The sequence below is a fragment of the Vombatus ursinus genome, unplaced genomic scaffold (genome assembly GCF_900497805.2).
Source record: "Vombatus ursinus unplaced genomic scaffold, bare-nosed wombat genome assembly UNPS02014870.1, whole genome shotgun sequence".
In the NCBI taxonomy this organism is placed as follows: domain Eukaryota; kingdom Metazoa; phylum Chordata; class Mammalia; order Diprotodontia; family Vombatidae; genus Vombatus; species Vombatus ursinus.
This window is the reverse complement of record NW_020954648.1, coordinates 8,658,145-8,677,318: the sequence shown is the minus strand read 5'-3', so window position 1 is coordinate 8,677,318 and position 19,174 is coordinate 8,658,145. Positions and strand designations below refer to the sequence as shown.

The following is a 19,174-nucleotide window of genomic DNA, read 5'->3' as shown; positions in this document are numbered from 1 at the left end:
TGTGTGTGTGTGTGTGTGTGTGTGACTGACAGAGAGAGACAGAGAGAGAGACAGAGACAGAGACAGAGAGAATGGAGGGCAGACTGGGGGAGGAGGTAGTCAAAAGCAAACACTTTTGAGGAGGGACAGGGTGAAAGGAGAGAGTGAATAGAATAAACAGGACAGAAATGGTATGGAGAGATACATTTTTTATTAATTAATTTGTTTTTGGTTTAACATTCACTTCTTTGAGATTTTGTTCTAAATTTTCTCCCCCTCCGTCTCTTCTCCCCAAGACAGTGTGCAATCTGATATAGGCTCTAAAATAAGTTCATATTAAACATATTTTCACATTAGTCATGTTGTAAAGAACGATTAGAACCAATGCACACCCTCTGACCTAGCAATACCACTACTAGGTCTGTATTCAAAAAAAGTTAAAAAACAAAAAAGAAAAGGACTAATATGTAAGAAAAATATTTTTAGCAGCTCTTTTCTGGGGGCAAAGAACTGGAAAATGCCCATCAACATGGGCATGGCTGAACAAATTGTGCTATGTGATTATGACAGAAGGTTACTGTGCTATAAGAAATGATGAGCAAAATGCTCTCAGAAAAACCAGGAAAGACTTAGATGAGCTGATGCAAAGTGAAATGTAATATATACAAAGAAACAGCAATGTTTTAAGATGATCAGCTGTGAATGACTTAGCTATTCTCAGCAATACAAAGATCCAAGACCACTCTGAAGGACTTACAATGAAAAATGCTATCCACCCCCCAGAGAATGAATGCAGACTGAAGCACACTTTTTTTACTTTATTTTTGAGTTTTTTTCTTTTTTATGTTTTCTTTCACAACATGACTATTATGGAAATGTTTTGCATGACTACACATGTATAACCTACATCAATTTCCTTGCTTTCTCAATGGGGGCAGGGTGAGGAGGGAAGGGAGGAAAGGAGAGAATTTGGAATTAAAATTATTGAAATGTATGTAAAAAATTGCTTTTACATGTAACTGGGGAAAAACAAAATATTAAAAGATAAAAAAATACAGATAAGACATTCACATTAGAAGTGAGAACCTGGAACAAGATTTACTTTGCATCAGGCAAATCTTGAAGAGTTCAACAAAAGAGAGGCAGCATATTAATAAAAATTAGAGTTATGTAAAACAAAAGATATCAATAAAATTAAAAAAAAAATGCAATCACAAAACTTAGTAGAGGATCTGGCACATAGTAGGCACCATAAATGTTCTATGTTGCTATTATTAACATATACATAAACTAACCCAGATCAAGCACCCAATTACGGATGAGGATAAAATGAGGATGAAATAGTTACAGAAATGATCACAAAAGATAAAAATTTAGGACTTCTCTGGTTTTTCCACCATGCCCCTATATTGGTTACCTTGCCTAGCAGTCAGCTCAATCCCCAACTTTTCAGCTTCTTTTTGTGTCTCATATTCCCCCCTTACACAGCTACTTGAGGGGAAGGACTATCCTTCATATTTGTATTCCCAGCTCTTAGCACAGTGCCCAGCACACAGGTATTTACTAACAGAATAAACATTTATTAAACACCTAGGTTTCACCCCATCCCCAATTAGCAAGGATGACAGTAGACTGAAACAGGTGATTTTGAAGAGGCTGTAGAAAGATGAACATATTAACACTGCTGGCAGGGCTGTTAACTGCCCAACAATTCTGGAGAGAATTTGGATTTATGATAAGTTACTAAATGGGTCAGCTGCTGAGAATACACTCAAAAGAGATCAAAGAAATAAAACACTGTTTCTAGCAGCTCTTTGTGCAGAAACAAAATAGATACCCACTGACTGGGGAATGTCTAAACTAATTAAGGCTCATGAATTTAATAAGAACATAAGAAATGAAAAACATAAGAGAAGTATAAGAAGACCTGCACAAACTGATGCAAATTAAGCAAAAAGAAATAATATACACAAAGGCTGCAACAATACAAACAAAAGAATGAATACTGAAATTATAATGATCAAAGCACAGCTCTGAAGAAAAATATACAAGCTTCCATGTGTGAGACAGATCAGATATAGCACACTGTTGAGTGTGAAATATTGCACATGTCAAACTCCGCAGATGTTTAATTTTCCTCCCATTTAAAAAATTTCTTAGTTACAAAGGATGGTTCCTTAAATTTAGGTAGGAAAAACAGAGTAAACTAAATCCTGAAAAGATCACATATTTATTGTCTTTTTGTGAATGTACTAGGCAATTAGGTGACATAATGGAGAGTCTCTTGATGTGGTATCAGATTATATATAAAATGCCTATCATAATATATACATTTATATTTGTATTATCCACATCTTAACAATCTACCTATCTATGAATTGCAATCCTGCCTTAGACACTAGCTGTTTGACCTTGGCTGAGCCAATTAACTTCTCAAACTCAGCTTCCTCATCAGTAAAATGGGAATGATAGTACTTATCTCACTTGGTTGTTATATTAAATGAACACAGGAAGGAAGGAAATATGCATTAACTTAGCATCTATAATGTGCTAGGCACTTTGAATAATATTTTATAAATATTACCTCATTTTATCCTCACAGTAACCTTGAGAGGTACATGCTATCATTTCCATCTTAAAGATGAGAAGACTAAAACAGAAAAAGGTAAAGTGACTTGCTTTGCACACCACTAGTAAGATTACCCAGCTAGTAAGTATCTGAGGTTGAATTTAAACTCAAATATTCCTGAATACAACACAGGGTCAAGCAACTCCATCCACTGTACCTTTTAGCTGTCCCTAAATGAGATTAACACATGTAAAGTCACTTTGCCAATAATAAAGCTCAATATAAATGATAGCTATTATTATATACTATGTAAGGGTTTTTTTAGGGGGTGAAGAACGGGCAGGCGGTCAAAATGCTTTTCCTCATTTTAAAGAAGCCCCCAAAAATAAAAAAGTTTCAGCTGGATCTGTGGTCCCTATGAAACTGCTGTCTTCAGACAACTCTTCCTTTTTTTCTTGAGCTTCCACGCCTAATGCTTTGAAATTTGTTCTTCCCAAATTGTTGGCACATTTCAGATACATTTCTTTAAAAATTATGACTTCAATAAGGATGATATAACCATATCCCTTCATCACATCAAGTTTACTATCATTTTTATTTACAGTGTGGATTAGTGTGCCTGAATTTTCACAAGTGCCAATGTTGACTTTTATCACCTTTTCTGATCTGGTAGGTGAAGGGTGAAACCTTTCGATTTCTGCTTCTATCATTTTACATATTAGTCAGCATTAAGTGTAGAATAACAATTTCACTGGCTGTTTCCTCTACCTTTGAAAATGGTGAAATTATCATTATGGTAAATGCAATGGTCCCTTTATTATGACTGAAAGCAGTATGCATTTAGCCATTGACAGACTGAGTGGCAATAAATCTTTGTTTGAAACAGTAGTTTTATGTTAGCTTCTGTTTCCCATTATATATGTATTGCTTGCACCTTCTCCCTGTTATGTAGCTGCTGACTAACTTGATGTTCATATCCTACTTTAGCAACAGTAAAGCTTATTGATTCCTGCATGTGCCCATCGAGCTGCCCAAAACAAAGATGGTAAGGAATCTGACCTAGTATTATTGCACTCTTCCCTCATCTCCAAACTGAGAATCCCTGGAGTCATTTGGGCCTCAGAATAAGCATAACCTTTCTACATGAAGCCTTCTTGAGCCCCTTGTCCCATTTTATTTGGTATATATTTTTATGTGAGCACCTTGCTGATTGATTTCTGTCTTTATATTCTCAGAGCAAAAAGAGTACCTGGCACATAGTAGGCATTTAATAAATGTTTGCTAACTGAAAGATTTATATAGAGATCACTTCACATGCCCATTACTTATATAACATAGGACAGATATAGGGATTATGTAGACAAAGAACCCTTTGCAAAGTGGCAAATTAATAATATCAACAAGGATTTATTAAGTGTCGACTATGTGCCAGATGCTATGCTATACTACAAGGATACAAAAACAAAAAGTTAAACATTCCCGCTTCTCAAGGAATTCATAGCCCAATGAGTGATAAGACATGCACATATTCTGTATATAAAAATATACACAGAACAAATACATTTTGAGAACCCAAAAGTACCTCTATGCTGAAGCACAAAATTAACAATGCGTGAAAGTAAATGATCTAAAAGATGGTATAGGATTCTTAAGCAGGAGAATAGAGAAAAGAGAGAGGATAGAGTATGATGGATATGGCTGTTGGTGTAGAGGAACTTTGCTGAAATGCTGCAAATGAGGGGGTACCCCACTATGTTCTGAGGCTAAAAGGGGAGGTTCAAGATCCTGGATAAGGAAAACACCACATAACAACAAAATAAACAGAGATATGGCCAGTGATACACCAATTCTCCATCCTCTTCTTCATAACCTCCCATGGTATCCCTTGGTAATACATGAAGGATTATTGAAAAACAGTTTTGCCCAACTTTCATCAGGATTTAAATAACCCTACCCAACTATAAAAGAAAGATTCTTCAGTATATAACAGGACTAATCAGAAGAGAGAAATGAGAGGGTTTTATCAGTTCCAGAGAAAGCAGGATCTATGATTGGTCCACTCATTTGAGAACAATTTTCTTAGGTTTTTGCGGACAAAAGCCACAGTCACCACATCTACCTAACAACTGAAAGTGGTAACAATATTAGATTTGAGAGTGTACCTTTAGAACAATTTTCAAAGGTAAAAGCCAGAATACAAAGAGTTAAGTAAAATGGAAGCACAATAGACACAGACCCCACACATCAAGAAATTTGGGGATAAAAGATTAGAAGGATGGGATGGCAGCCAGAGGGTACAATAGCAAACAGTCAATCTTCCCCTATAAATCATTTGTAGACATAAAAATGCCAAAACTATGAAAAGGTTTAGTGTCTATATGGTCAGAATTCAGCTATTTCAAAAGTAGAATATTCTTATGATACCAGTATAAGTGAGATGTAGCTATTTTTATAACAATTTTAAGATTTTTTTTTTATCATTTGAAAATTTTTTATACACTTATGACGATTACTTTTAAGAAATTTTATTTAAAAGCCATAAATCTTTGCCCTTCTGTGTAGCTGACAGAGTACTGGACTTTGAATGTTAGGAAAACCTGGTTTCAAATGGTATCTCTGACACTTACTAGATGTGTGACCCTGGGTAGTCACTTGACCCCTTTGTGTCTCAGTTCCTCATGTGTAACATGAGAAGCTCAGATCAGATGACCCCTAAAGTCCCTTCAAGCTCCAAACATTATCCTACTCAATGCCTAGTTATTATCTTATTTGAGCCTCACAACAATCCATTAAGGTCTTGGATTTTTCCAGGTGAGAAAGCTGAGTTTTACGGTGGTTAGATCACTTTCTCCTGATTCCAAGGCTACTAAGTATCAAAAGCAAATTTTGAATTCAGGTCTTCTGGACTTCAAGTTCAGCACTCCACACACAGAAATGCTGCTTCTTGTGGAAAAGGGTTTGTTTTGTTATAAAAATATTAAGTAATACTAGTATAGTGTCATAGTCTGAAAGCCACAGTCTTCCTTGAATCAGAGACCTAATGAATCTTTGTAGATTAGAAGGAATGATTCCTTGAAGGTGACCAAACTAAGAGCAGAAAATCTATTTAATTCAATTAAAATAAATATCTTTTCCACCCAACCCCACTTTCTCACCAAATTTAAAGGGAAATAGTTAAGAGGGAGTAATTGGTTGGACACCACAGTGCATACCTGTAATGCCAGCCACTAAACAGATGGGTCTCTTGAGCTTGTGAGTTCTGAGGTAGAGTGAGCTATGCAGGTGTCCTCATTAGGTCCAGCATCAACACAGTTAAGTGCCCAGGAGGGGGAGGCCACCATGTTGTTTCAGGAAGGATAAACTGGTTTGTGTCAGAAATGGAGGAGGTAAAAGCTCCTATGCCAGTCTGTACTGGTATTGGGCCTTTAAATAGCCCCTGTACTTTCACAATGGGGAGACATAGTTTTAAAAGGGGAGGGGTGGGGCCCTGATTGGTTTCAGCAATTTTTATCCAAGGGTACTCAGACATTACTATCTCATTTAAGAACTGAAAGCTAAAAATTTGAACTACAGGGGCAGCTAGGTGGCGCAGTGCATAGAGCACCGGCCCTGAAGCCAGGAGGACCTGAGTTCAAATCTGACCTCGGACCAAACACTTGACACTTACTAGCTGTGTGACCCTGGGCAAGTCATTTCATCCCAACTGACTTAAAAAATCTTTGAACTACACACAACTTAAATTAAAAAAAAAAACCAAAACTTATACTTAACGATAAAGTTTGCACTGAAACTTTTCATTAATAATATAAAATGGAAATGGAAATTACTTGAGTAAAATAATGGAAATTATTTGATAAACAGTGCCCAAAAGCTTGAACTAACATTGTCTCTAAGAAACTATCTAAAATGCAGAGTGTTGTTTTTCATGTACACTCTCAAATCAACCCAACTGCAATACATATAAATAAGACTATTACAGTGAGTACAGAAACAGGTTCTAAAAACACACCTCTTGAAATTGCTGTCTATGCATCTTATATGTGTAGAAAAGAAAAAGATGCTGGGGGGAGAGGTTCTATGTTTACCTTCTATTAAATTTCTAATAAAGAAGAAGCACTTTGAGGACAAGGGCCTTTTAATGTATGGAACTCAGAATTACATGCGTTTGATAAGAAATATGAAATTAAAACTTGAAACACTAGGTTTACCTGGAGATACTTCCTCTTTCTGTCTGACAGTATGGTCCTTTGTGAATTTTACTCTCTGATGAGCTCTGATACAAGTCTTGCAGAGCCATTCAACACACTCTACACAAAAACCATTTGCTTCTGCATTGTCTTCACAGCTTGTGCAAACCTAGTTTTTAAAAAAATAAATGGAATACAGAAGATGGTTATTTGAGAAAAATGAAAGGACAATCCCTAATGAGCTGTAAATGTTCATGGCAATAATACCAAATAAATGCTATCATCACCTGACACTATCAATCCACATTTCAACGGCAGTTGCAAAGATTAAATATCACATTAATACTTTGCTTTTTTACTAATTATATTAAAGAGAAAATATAACTATATTTTTAAGTAGAAATATTAGTAAAATATTCTGTTTCATTTTCCTCTGGAAGGATGATAATGAAGTAGAAAACATTAGGAATTGGTTCAGCCATATATATTTTCTCTAATTTAAAAAAAAAAATAGAACTTGTGACTTATTTTATAGGGAGAATCTTCCTCCAGAGAACTGTGTTTAACCAGCAACTTAAAGAGAACTACAATGGGGAATAAGTAACTTGCCCTGGATGAGACTGCCAGTATGTTACTAGAGGCTAAAAAAATGAACCTAGGTCCTTCTTGAATCCCAAAGCCAGTACTTTATCCATTAGGATATGCTACGGCCATCTTTTTTAATTAGATTTGCTAATTATTTGATTTTGAAAAAACAAAAACTTTGATAGACTTAGCTCATCTCAGCAATGCAAATATCTAAGACATCTCCATTTCCATCATGAGATGGAAAATGCTACCCACATCCAGAGAAAGAACTATGGAGTTTGAATGCAGATCGAAGCATACTATTTGCTCTTTATTTTTCTTCTGTTTTGTTTTGTTTCTTCTTTCTTGTCGTTCCTCCTATTGGTCCTGGTTCTTCTTTACAACATGACTGATGTAAAAACATGTTTAGTGGGACTGTATATGAGGAGCCTATATCAGATTGAACGTTGTACTGGGAAGGGCAGGGAGCGGAAGAAAATTTTAAACTCATGGAAGTGAATGTTAAAAATAAAAATAAATTAATAAAAAATAATTAAATTTTATTTAAATATTTTCATTTTGAAAAATATTTTAAAATGAATAAAATAATTTTAAAAAAAGAAAACAAAAACTGCTTCCCTCCCTAATTTTCAGTTTTATATATTGCTTATCTCATGAATCACCCTTTAAGTGGGCTCAAGTTACTTTACTAAATTTCCATTTTTTCCAGTACTATTCAAGTAAAGCTTTGGCATCCTCCTATAGACGCTAATTTAAAAAAAAAAAAAAACACCAAGAACTTCGAGTGGAGGATTCCCTATGCAGAAATACCCTTTACCAATAGACTGGCATCTCTTCTTCAATTTAGTTTTAGTTTCTGTATTAACTATCTAATATGAGTTCATGCTGTGTAAACATCAGTTACTTAATTTTTGAATTCTAAACATTTCTTACTTATAGTCTTATCACTGGCAACTTGCCAGCTTTACTCCACAAGAATTCACTTCAATAAATATGAAGATTGGGCACAAAGGGGACTGTCCTTCATGATTTCAAGTAGACATCCTCTAACAATATATTCTAAAGCCTTCAATCTCTTCTTCATTAAGAAACTCCTACAAATAAAATACCAAACTAAGTTCTCCAGAGATCTATTTAATCATACAAACACAGGTTTAGAACTGAAAGCCTTCAGTGGTCATTTAACCTATCCCCTACCTTTGTGGATGAGGAAACTAACTCTGAGAAAGAGTTACATCCAAATGTCAGACAGCTAAAGCAGCAAAGCCAGAATTTGAAACCAGGTCCTGTGACTGCAAAACCAAGATTCTCTCCATTGTATATTAACAACTCAATATTATCACATGCCATAATTCAATAGCTAACGGATCTGTTATTTCATAAAGCCAAAGAGAATAAGAGCCTTGCCTAAAGTCAAAAGTTGTTAAATTCTAAGATCACAGATTAAGATTTGAAAGACAACTTGGAAGGTCATCTAGTCCAATTCACTCATTCTACTAAGGAGTAAAGGGAGACCCAGAATTGTTATGGACTGGCCCAAGGTCATACAAGTGCCATGCAGCACATCCAGAGTTGGAAACCAAGTACTCTAAGCTCCAGGCCCAGTGCTCTTCTTTTTCTACCACACCACCTTATTAAATACTAGGTACACTGAACATACACCAACCCTCTCACCCCCGGTGATATTAAGCATAAGAGAGAAGTGACAACCACTTAACAGATAACAGACTTCACTTAGTTGGTCTTTGGGTGACAGAAAAAGTCAATTGCAGGGCTTGCCCTTGAAGTCTTTTTGACTTCTGGTAGAATCTGCCAAGCTTGCAGTTCATTGCACATAGCTTTTTGAGAACCTGAGGTCAATCCCATGCCACAATATATCAGCATCATGTAAAACGCAAAGAATTGCGGAGTGCCTGCATGATAGAAGTCAAAATTAAATCTTCTTTAAAAGTTTTATACTGTTACTGATACAGGTATTCCCTTAAGACTGTAGCCTGTAACCTAACCCTGCCCTCTTATAGTGTGTGACTTGTCCACATCATCCTTTTTATCCTCCATAGGGGGTCCCCAGCTAAGGTGCTAGGGACCTCACTCATTCTCTTGACACTGTATAGATGCCGGGGGAACAAGCACATTGACTATCCACTGGTTATCTTTCACTCTTACCATATGACTAGCCCCACCTTCTTTTCTGATCATAAACCTCTTGAATAACATAGTTTCTCTCAAAAAGTTCCTGGTCGCTAACATTTGCAGCCTTCTCACATACACTTGGAGTTCATGATTGCCCTCTTGGGTGACCCTCAACTTGAATTATTCAGTTACTGTGACTCACATTCATACACCAACACTGAAAGAACACTGACGTTAATCGGAAAAGCATGTGTTTCAAGGTGTAACTTGAAACCTCTAAAATAACTGTGCAACTTCCTAAAGGCAGGCAACTAAGCCACATTCTGTACCACTCTTTCATTGTGGGCCTATCCTCTCATTCATCTCTTCAAGAGATACTATGTAATAATGTGTGAACAAAGGAGGTCTGCAAATGTTAAAAAACTGCCTACAGCAGAGGGCTTCTGTGTCTACTCGGTCTAGTAATGCTACTTATCCCATCCTTTTTCCTCTCCAGTGCCTTTCCATTCCTTAAGTAAACAACAGAAGGATATGAAAAATCTAAATGGGATACCTCCTGTGTTACAACAGGTGAAAAATGATCATTATTTAAAAAAAAAAGACCAAAATTTAAAAGTCTTTTCTATTTTTGCTGTGCTACAAGTACTATCTTAAAATGTGTTCAAAGCCATTTTGCTGAGCCAAGTCCCCTTTATACTTTTTTTCATCAAGTGTTTTCTTTTCATGCTTCTGAGGCAATCCTAGTTTCCTCCACCGTAAGACAGTAACTTAAATTGTTTCAATTGTAAGCTGGTGGTGTTCTTGCTCTCTCTCAAATGTTCACTGACTGAGATGCTTTCTAGGCCTATAAGCCTCTGATGTTCTAGTAGTTGATTATTTTTACGAAGTGACATCCCAATTAAACTGATGATATTTTAGTGAAAAGAAGCCACATAACATGATGAGAGTACTTTCTGAAACAAATGTCTGTATCTAGGGCAACTACGTGTATACAATCAGACCACTGAATTGTTAAGACAAAGATTAAAATCAATTATCAAACTAGAAGGGTAAAATGGGAGAAGTAGGATACAACAAGAAAATGACCTATCTAAAAGCTTGCTGATGGCAAAAATAAAAAAAAAAAAAAAGAACTAGATGAAGGAATAGGATTAAACTTATTTGTAAAATTGTTATAAATAATGAAAACCAATATACCCTAATGAGACCAAGACTTTAAATCTTGCCTTAGCAAACACATGAGTCCCTGCCATTCAGAAGTACATGGCAAATGGGCAGCTAAGTGAAACAGTGATAGAGTGCTTGGCCTGAAGTCAAGACATCTTCCTGAGTACAAATCAGGCCTCAGAAACTTCCTAGCTGTGTGATCCTAGGCAAGTAACAACCCCAATTACCTCCCAAAAAGAAGTATATGGCAATCAGCAGCATAGAGTATAAAACCTGCAAAAGTTGCAAAAATTTTTAGCGAGGGCAGCTAAGTAGCACAGTGGATAGAGTACTAGCCTTGGAGTTAGGAAGATACAGGTTCAAAGCCTCAGATACTTACGAGCTGTCTGACCCTGGAAAAGGCACTCAATGTCTCTGTCTCAGGTAATAATAGCACCTAACAAACACAGGTGTTGTGAAGATTGATGAAATAATATGGGGCACCTAGGTTGTGCAGTGGACTGAGCTCCAGTCTTGAAGTCAGGAGGACCCGAGTTCAAATTTGGTCTCGGACACTTGACACTTACTAGCTGTGTGACCCTGGGCAGGTCACTTAACCCTGATTGTCTCAACAAAAAAAACAAAAACAAAAAACAAAACAACAACAACTTATGCTGAAGGTTTGTGGGAGATTATGATCAATGTCACCTGATAAAACAAAGAAAAGTAACAGAGGAAAAAAAAAACACTTGATGAAAGACCAAACTAAGTGATGTATCTGACGGACACTTAAGGTTAAAAGAATGAGAAAGCCAACAGATGAAATCAAGAAAATGTGTTAAGATTTTTCTAACTTTTGGGGGAGGGGCATCAATAATGGCAGTGCTGCCACATCTGAACAATAAAAATTACAGTCCTACATGGTCTGCATAAGGAAATGGAAGTGACACTGAAGAAAACCAAGGAGTGGAAAGAAAGCAGCTAGACTGAACCAGGTATATTACAAAAATCTCTACTGGAGGTGATAATTTTAAAGGAACTGAGGTATCATACTCTTAACATATCTGAAAGAGGAAAAGGTAAAAGAAATGTGGGGAAAATCTTGGACCTAAAACAAAAAAAAGGGAGAACTTGGAAATATTGATACCTACCAACTCAAATGTCTTTCTCCTATATCTGTAACATTTTTGTAAGAACTGACACACTGAGAATATCTTTAATGAGAAAATGAAAAGGAATGACAGAACAAATTTGGCTTATGGTATTCTAGAATAGACCACATATTTATTGTTAAAGTATTTGGTTCAGCAGAGAGGTTCCAATAATGTTTTCCTTTGCATGTGGTAAGATCATTGAATATTCCTTTAATGATTTAACAGCAGAGATAATATGAAGAAAAGTAGAACACAAGGACATGTAATCCACTTGCTAAAGTTTGTCACTGTCATGTGTCCAGAAGAGAGTCTAAATTAAGATATTTAAGTTCTCTCATACTGTTTGCATCAATTTCTGGAACACTGTAAAGCCTCCTAAATTATATCCATGATCATTTATTTGTCCTGAACACAGACTGGACAGCTGTGTAAAGTAGTTTTCAGTACTGATACTGGAGAGATACTGGATTGACACAGGAGAGATACAGTGAAGAGACAATGAGTCAGGCCTAGTATTAAATAGGAGAATAAAATGCTTTGCCTTTTAGTTTTAAGTGGCTTTTGGATTCTTGTAATGAGTTTAAGGTTATCCCAGAAAACCCATCCCAGATGGGTTAATCCCATCTGTTTAACATTAATGTTCTTGACATGATGCTATATAACTGAACTAAAAATACATTTTACAAAGAACTTAAGTTGAGAGTCAGCACAAGGGCAATCACAAGGCAAGCAGTAACAAGATTCTATCAGTAAATTGTAGTACCTTAAAAACAAGAAATAAAGTACAAAAATAATTGGAGCTTTCCTTAAAATGACAAGTTATATCTACCTTAAACCAAGAGAAACCTTCATCTCTAATGGGGAGAAGCTAAAAGTTTTCCCAATAAGATTAAAGTTCAGGAAGCAAGGATTTCCACTATCACCATTATTACTCAATATTGTACTAGAAATGCTAGGGACAGCAATAAGACAAGAAAAAGAAATTCAAAGAATAATCACAAGCAAAAAAGAAAGATAGTATCACTCTTTGCAGATGATGGCTTACTTAAAATAACCCCAAAGGTCAACTAAAAAACCAACTGAAACTATTAACAACTTCAGCAAAGTTACATGATAAAAACAAATCAATACACGTCATCAGAATTTCTGTATATTACCAATAAGAGAAAGAAAAGTAAATATCATTTAAAATAACTATAGCCATACAGGAACCACATGAATATAATTACAAAACATTCTTCACACAAACACTGACCTAAATAAATGGAGAAATTGCTCATGAGTACATAGGCCAAGCAAATACAATAAAATTGACAATGTTAACTAAATTAAAAAGCTAGAAAAAAATCATTGTGAGAAACAAAAAAATCAAGGGAAAAAATGGGAAAAATGTGAACGAAGGAGGAATATACAGTAAAAGATTTCAAACTATACTATAAACAATGATACTAATAGTGAGTGATCAATGCAACAAATTAGATACACGATATACTTCAACAAATGAGCACAGTAACCTCCTGTTTGATAAACCCCAAGATCCCATCTGCTGGGGCAAGATTTGACTTTTGATTTGATTCACTATTTGACAAAAACTGTTGGGAAAACTGGGAAGTAGTCTCTCAGAAACTGAGAATAGATCAATATCTCACACTGTACAAAACAAGCTTAAAATAGGTGTGTAATTTAGACATTTAGAATGACAGCATAGTTATTAAAGTATGGAAGAAATTCTTTCAGATATATGGATAAGGGAAGAGTTTATGACTAAGAGACACAGGACCATAGGAAGTATAATGGATAATTTTGATTACATGAAATTAAAAAGGTTTTGCACAAATAAAACCAATACAACTAAAATTATAAGAAAAGCAGAAAACAGGAGGGAAAAGACTTTGCAGTAAGTTTCTCTGATAAAGATAGCATTTCTAAAATATAGAGGGTACTGAATCAAACTTACCAGAATAAGAGTTAGAGGGCAGAGCAAAGATGGTGCAGCAAAAGTATTGACTTGATTGAGTTCTCCTCCAAACCCTTCCAAGTACATGTAAAAAAAGACTCTAAACAAATTCTAGAGCAGCAAAATTCCTAAGATGGAGTGGAAGAAGTTTCCAGCCAAAGACAACCTTGATGGTTGGTGGAAACAGTCTGTTGTGTCGGGCTGGGAAGAGAATGCGGTTAAGGATGGGCCACACAGGCAAAGAGAACCTTGAGCAGGACTCAGGGGACTGAATTACTAGCAGCTATAGTGGTTAACAGACTTCTTAACCCCAAAACACCAAAGACAGTTGGCCCTAGCCCTGATGTACCTCGGGGGTGGGGGTGGCGACAGCAGCAGCTGATTCCAGCTCTCTGGGCCCACAGACGGTGAGGGAATTGAGTGGCTGATCAGAGGGGGATTGCAGGGATCTCTTTGCTGGTGCTGGTGCTCTTGCTTTGCCGTGCTTGGATCTGGGTAACAGTGCTGGGTCGAGGAGGAATGCTGGCACGGTGGAATTTGTGGCCCCGGTGGAAAGGGAATCCTCCTCACAGTTCCAAGGCAGAAAAGAGTGCTTGTAGTCACTCAAAGACCAGAGCACAAGCCAGGAAAGGAGTAAACATCTCTTCTTTGAACATACCACCTTGGAAGAACTGAAAATTTACAGGTCCCTAGAAGTATCTCTGAAAACAGCTACACAAAAGCCCCAAAGTTTGGGACAGTACACTCTCCACACTGGAAGTAAAGTACTACCTTAACAAAGGTTTAAAAGTCAAGTAATTGACTGTGAACATGAGCAAACAGTGCAAAAAACTCAGACTATAGAATCTTTCTTTGGTGACAAAGAAGATCAAAACATACAACCAGAAAAAGACAACAATATCAAAGTTCCCACATGCAAAGCCTCTAAGAAAAATATGGATTGGTCTCAGGCCACGGAAGAGCTCAAAAAGGATTTTGAAAAGCAAGGAAGAGAAGTACAGGAAAAATTGGGAAGATAAATGATAGTGAAGCAAGAAAATAATGGAAAAAAAAAAAGAGTCAACAGCTTGGTAAAGGAGGCCTAAAAAATAGCAAATGGCAAAAGAGGTCCAAAATGCCAAAGAGGAGAAGAATGGTTTAAAAAGCAGAATTGGTCAAATGGAAAAGGAGATCCAAAAGGATCTCTGAGGAAGAGATCTGAGGAATATCTCAGATTTCCTGAGGAAAATACTTCCTTAAAAATTAGAGTGGAACAAATCGAAGCTAGTGACTTGTAGATATCAAGACACTGTAAAACAAAACCAAAAGAATGAAAAATTAGAAGACAATGTGAAATATCTCATTGTAAAAACAACTGACATGGAAAACAGATCCAGGACAGATAATTTAAAAATTATTAGACCAGCTAAACGCCTTGATCAAAAAAAGGGCCTAGACATCATCTTTCAAGAAATTATCAAGGAAAACTGCCTTGATATTCTAGAACCAGAGGGCAAAATGGAAATTAGAAGAATCCACTGATGACTTCCTAAAAGAGATTCCCAAAGGAAAACTTCCAGAAATATTATAGTCAAATTCCAGAGTTCCCAGGTCAAGAAGAAAATATTGCAAGCAGTCATAAAGAAACAATTCAAGTATTGTGGAAACACAATCAGGATGACACCAGGTTTAGCAGCTTCTACTAGGGACTGGAGGGCTTGGAATATGATTTTCTGGAGGTCAAAGGAGATAGGATTAAAACCAAGAATCACCTACCTAGCAAAAATGGACATTCAATGAAATAGAGGACTTGCAAGCATTCTTGACGAAAAGACTGGAGCTGAAGAGAAAATCTGACTCTCAGATACAAGACTCAAGAGAAGCTTAAAAAGGTAAACAGGAAAGAGAAATCAAAAGGGACTTATTACACTCCTACATGGAAAGATGTTAGTTGTAACTCATGAGGCCTTTTTCAATATTAGGGTAGTTGGAGGGATTTTATATATAGACAAAGGGCATGAATGAGTTGAATATGAAGGGATGATATCTAAAAAAGAAAATTAAGGAGTGAAAGAGGAATGTACTGGGAGAAGGAGAAGGAGAAAGGCAGAGGTAAAATGGGGTAAATTATCTCACATAAAAGAGGCAAGAAAAAGAAAAGTTTTTACAGTGGAGGGGAAGAGCGGGGAGGCAACAGGAAATGAGTGAAATCTTACTCTTATCAGATTTGGCTTAAGGAGGAAATAACATACACACTCAATTGGGTATGGAAATCTATGTTATCCTACAGGAAAATAGCGGGGAAGACGACAACAGAAGGGATAACATAAAAGGGAGGGCAGATTTGGGGAGGAGGTAATCAGAAGCAAACACTTTTGAGGAGGGACAGGGTCAAAAGAGAGAATAAACAAGGGGGGCAGGATAGGATGGAGGGAAATACAGTTGCTTTTTCACAAAATGACTATTATGGAAGTGTTTTGCATGACTACACATGTATAACCTGTATCAAATTGCTTGACTTCTCAATGAGGGTGGGTAGGCAAGGAGGAAGGGAGAGAATTTGAAACTCAAATTTTAAAAACAAATGTTAAAAATTGTTTTTACGGGCAACTGGGAAATAGGATATATAGGCAATGGGGTATAGAAATCTATCCTGCCCTACAGGAAAATAGAAGGGGAAGCAGATATGGGTTGGGGGGGTGATAGATTTTTTTTTTAATCTCAAATCCATCAGATTGGCAAAGATAAAGACGGCAAATGACAAATGACAGAGGGAGTGTGGGAAAATAGATATACTAATGAGCTACTGGAGCTGTGAACTAGTGAAATCATTCTGAAAACGATGACCAAAAGGCTATTTAACAGTGTATTCCCTTTGACAAAGAAATACCACTACTAGTACTAGGTCAATACTCCAAAGAGATACATCAGAGAAAGAAGAAAAGGATCTATATGTACATATTTACAGAAGCTCTTTTTGTCATAGTGAAGAATAAGAAATTGAAGGATTTGGGAACAGCTGAACAAGTTATTAATGTGACAAAATAATGTGATATGAGAAATAATGAGCAGAATGGTTTTAGAAAAACCTGGGAGGACTTGTATTGATGCAAAATGAAGTGAGCAGTACAAGGAGAACAATTTCTACAGTCACAGCAATGTTTTAAGGATAATCAATTCTGAAAGACTTAGGAACTAATCAATGCAATGAACAACCACAATTCCAAAGGACTCATGATGAAAAATGCTTTCTACTTCTGGAAAAGGACACATTTTCTTCTTTTTCTCTCTTATCAAACCTTGTAATATGGTTAAAATGGGAATTTGATTTGGATAGGTATACATATTTATGATGGATTTCATTTTTCTTCCTTTTTCATTGGGTATAGGAAGACAGAAGAATTTGGAACTGAAAATAAAATGAATTCACACACACACACACACACACACACAGACACAGAGGCTCACTGATGTAAGCTACACTGTAATATTAAAAGAAAACGAAGCTGATCCCAGGCACATCAGTTGGTCAATATCTGGCAAAGAGGAAATGGACAAACCACAATCAAGAAAGGTAGAGATAGGGACTGCAATCTACACTGTCTGAAGAACTGAGATAGCATATGCACCAGAATATTCATTAGTGATAGTGGCCTATTTTTCCTCTTACTCTTTTTTTCTTTTAAGTTACTTTTATATATTTCATTAAATACTTCCCAATTACATGTAAAAAAAATTTTGGCAATCATTTTTTAAAATTTGAGTTCCAAATTATCTTCCTCCTTCCTGCCCCTCTCTCTCCCTCCTTGAGAAGGCAAGCAATTTGATTTTGATTCCACATGAGGTCATACAAAATATAATTCCATGTATGCCACGTTGTATCCAGAGTTCATCAGTTCTCTCTATGGAGGAGAATAACATTTTTCACCATAGGTTCTTTGGGATTGTCTTGGGTCCCTGACTTGATGAGTCAAGCTAAGTCTTTTGCATTAGATAATTGTTAAGTATTGCTGTTACTGTGTATAATGTTCCCTTGACTCTCTCCCAAGTTTTAGTATCAGGAATATGTCTCTAATCAGGGTAGATAAGCAAGTAGAGTCCTGTATTTAGTAGGGAAGACCTGAATTTCCTAAAGTGAATTTGAATCTTATCCTAGTCACTTACTAGCTATGTGACCCTCATCTGTAAAATGTGGATACTAACAGCACAGAGTGGTTGTGAGGATCAAATGAGATTGTATAGGCAAAATGCTTTACAAACCATATACAAATGACTATGTAAATCCTAGCTATACAATTACTTTTGTTACTATTAGTCTCATAAAAGGAGTTCGGTGAGCAATTAGTCACCATATTATGGAGGACAACAGCACCACTCTATTAACAAATATACAAAGCTGCTTAAGGGGAAAATACTAATCGACAACAAGTGAACCACATTGTTTGGGGCAATGTTCTTTGAAGGTGTTTGTTGGGAAGTTCTGTTGTATCAAAATAAAATGTATCAATAAAAATGGTTTTTTAAAGCAATATAAAATTCCTGCACTGTCAACATTTTGCAAAAATCACCCATGGTGCTTTCTCTCCCCACCTTTTAAGTCTCTTAAAATAGAGAAGCTCATTTTCACAAGATTAAAAATCCTTACGGGAGAGGCACACCATAGGGAAGCTGGTTATGTTTTAATGCAATATATTTTGGCCACAGTAATCCATGAAACAAAAAACTAAAAATAGCCTTCTTTAGCCTCCTTCCACTTCTGTGTTAACAGTGGCCGAGCAGTGACAAATGGGGTAGAGATACTAATGATCAATTTTTGACCCATCAAAAAATTTCCAATATAACTGTTGGTAATCCAAATGTGAAATCACTGGCCAATGACCAAGTGGGAAATATTGTTGGAAGAGTTAAATCATATCAGTATTTATATTCTTCTTATGAATGAAACCAGAAGAGAATAAAAGGAAGTTAAATGGAAGGAAAGCTCAAAGTTACTCCAAAAAAGAAAGGAGGAGTGTAAAGTATTTTCTTCTTAAAAGAAGCTGTAAAGTCAACTAGGTGGTGCAATGGATACAGCACTGACCCTGGAGTCAAGAGGGCCGGAGTTCAAATCTGGCCTCCGACACTTGACACTGACTAGCTGTGTGACCCTGGGCAAGTCATTTAACCCCAATTGCCCTCACACACCCCCCCCCAAAAAAAGGGGGGGAAGAAGAAACTAAGGTAGATTACTTCATGCAATGCTTGGTCATCAACTATTACAGTAGTAATGTTAATTATTTGAAAAAAAAGACACTCAACAAAGATAATTGCAGATTTTGCATCAACATGAGTTGCTGACTATGAAGTAGTAGAGAAATCTTATCAAGAACTTTTAAGACTGAATAATTAAACTAAGAGGGCTGATAAAATTTGAATATTCATTTAAAAAAAAAACATCAAAAACCTAGACTATGAAAAAAGTTAATGAAAAAAATGATAGGAA

At 36.2% G+C, this 19,174-nt stretch overlaps 1 protein-coding gene across 2 annotated transcripts in view; it reads right to left on the bottom strand.

Moving 5' to 3' along the window:
* Nucleotides 1-19,174, bottom strand: part of TRIM24 (tripartite motif containing 24) — a 106,732-nt gene that overhangs the window by 49,885 nt on the left and 37,673 nt on the right. For both annotated transcript variants that reach the window (XM_027842315.1, XM_027842316.1), the window contains exon 3: nt 6,757-6,904. In XM_027842315.1, the coding sequence (XP_027698116.1) occupies nt 6,757-6,904 (148 nt within the window). The remainder of the gene's footprint in view (nt 1-6,756; nt 6,905-19,174) is intronic.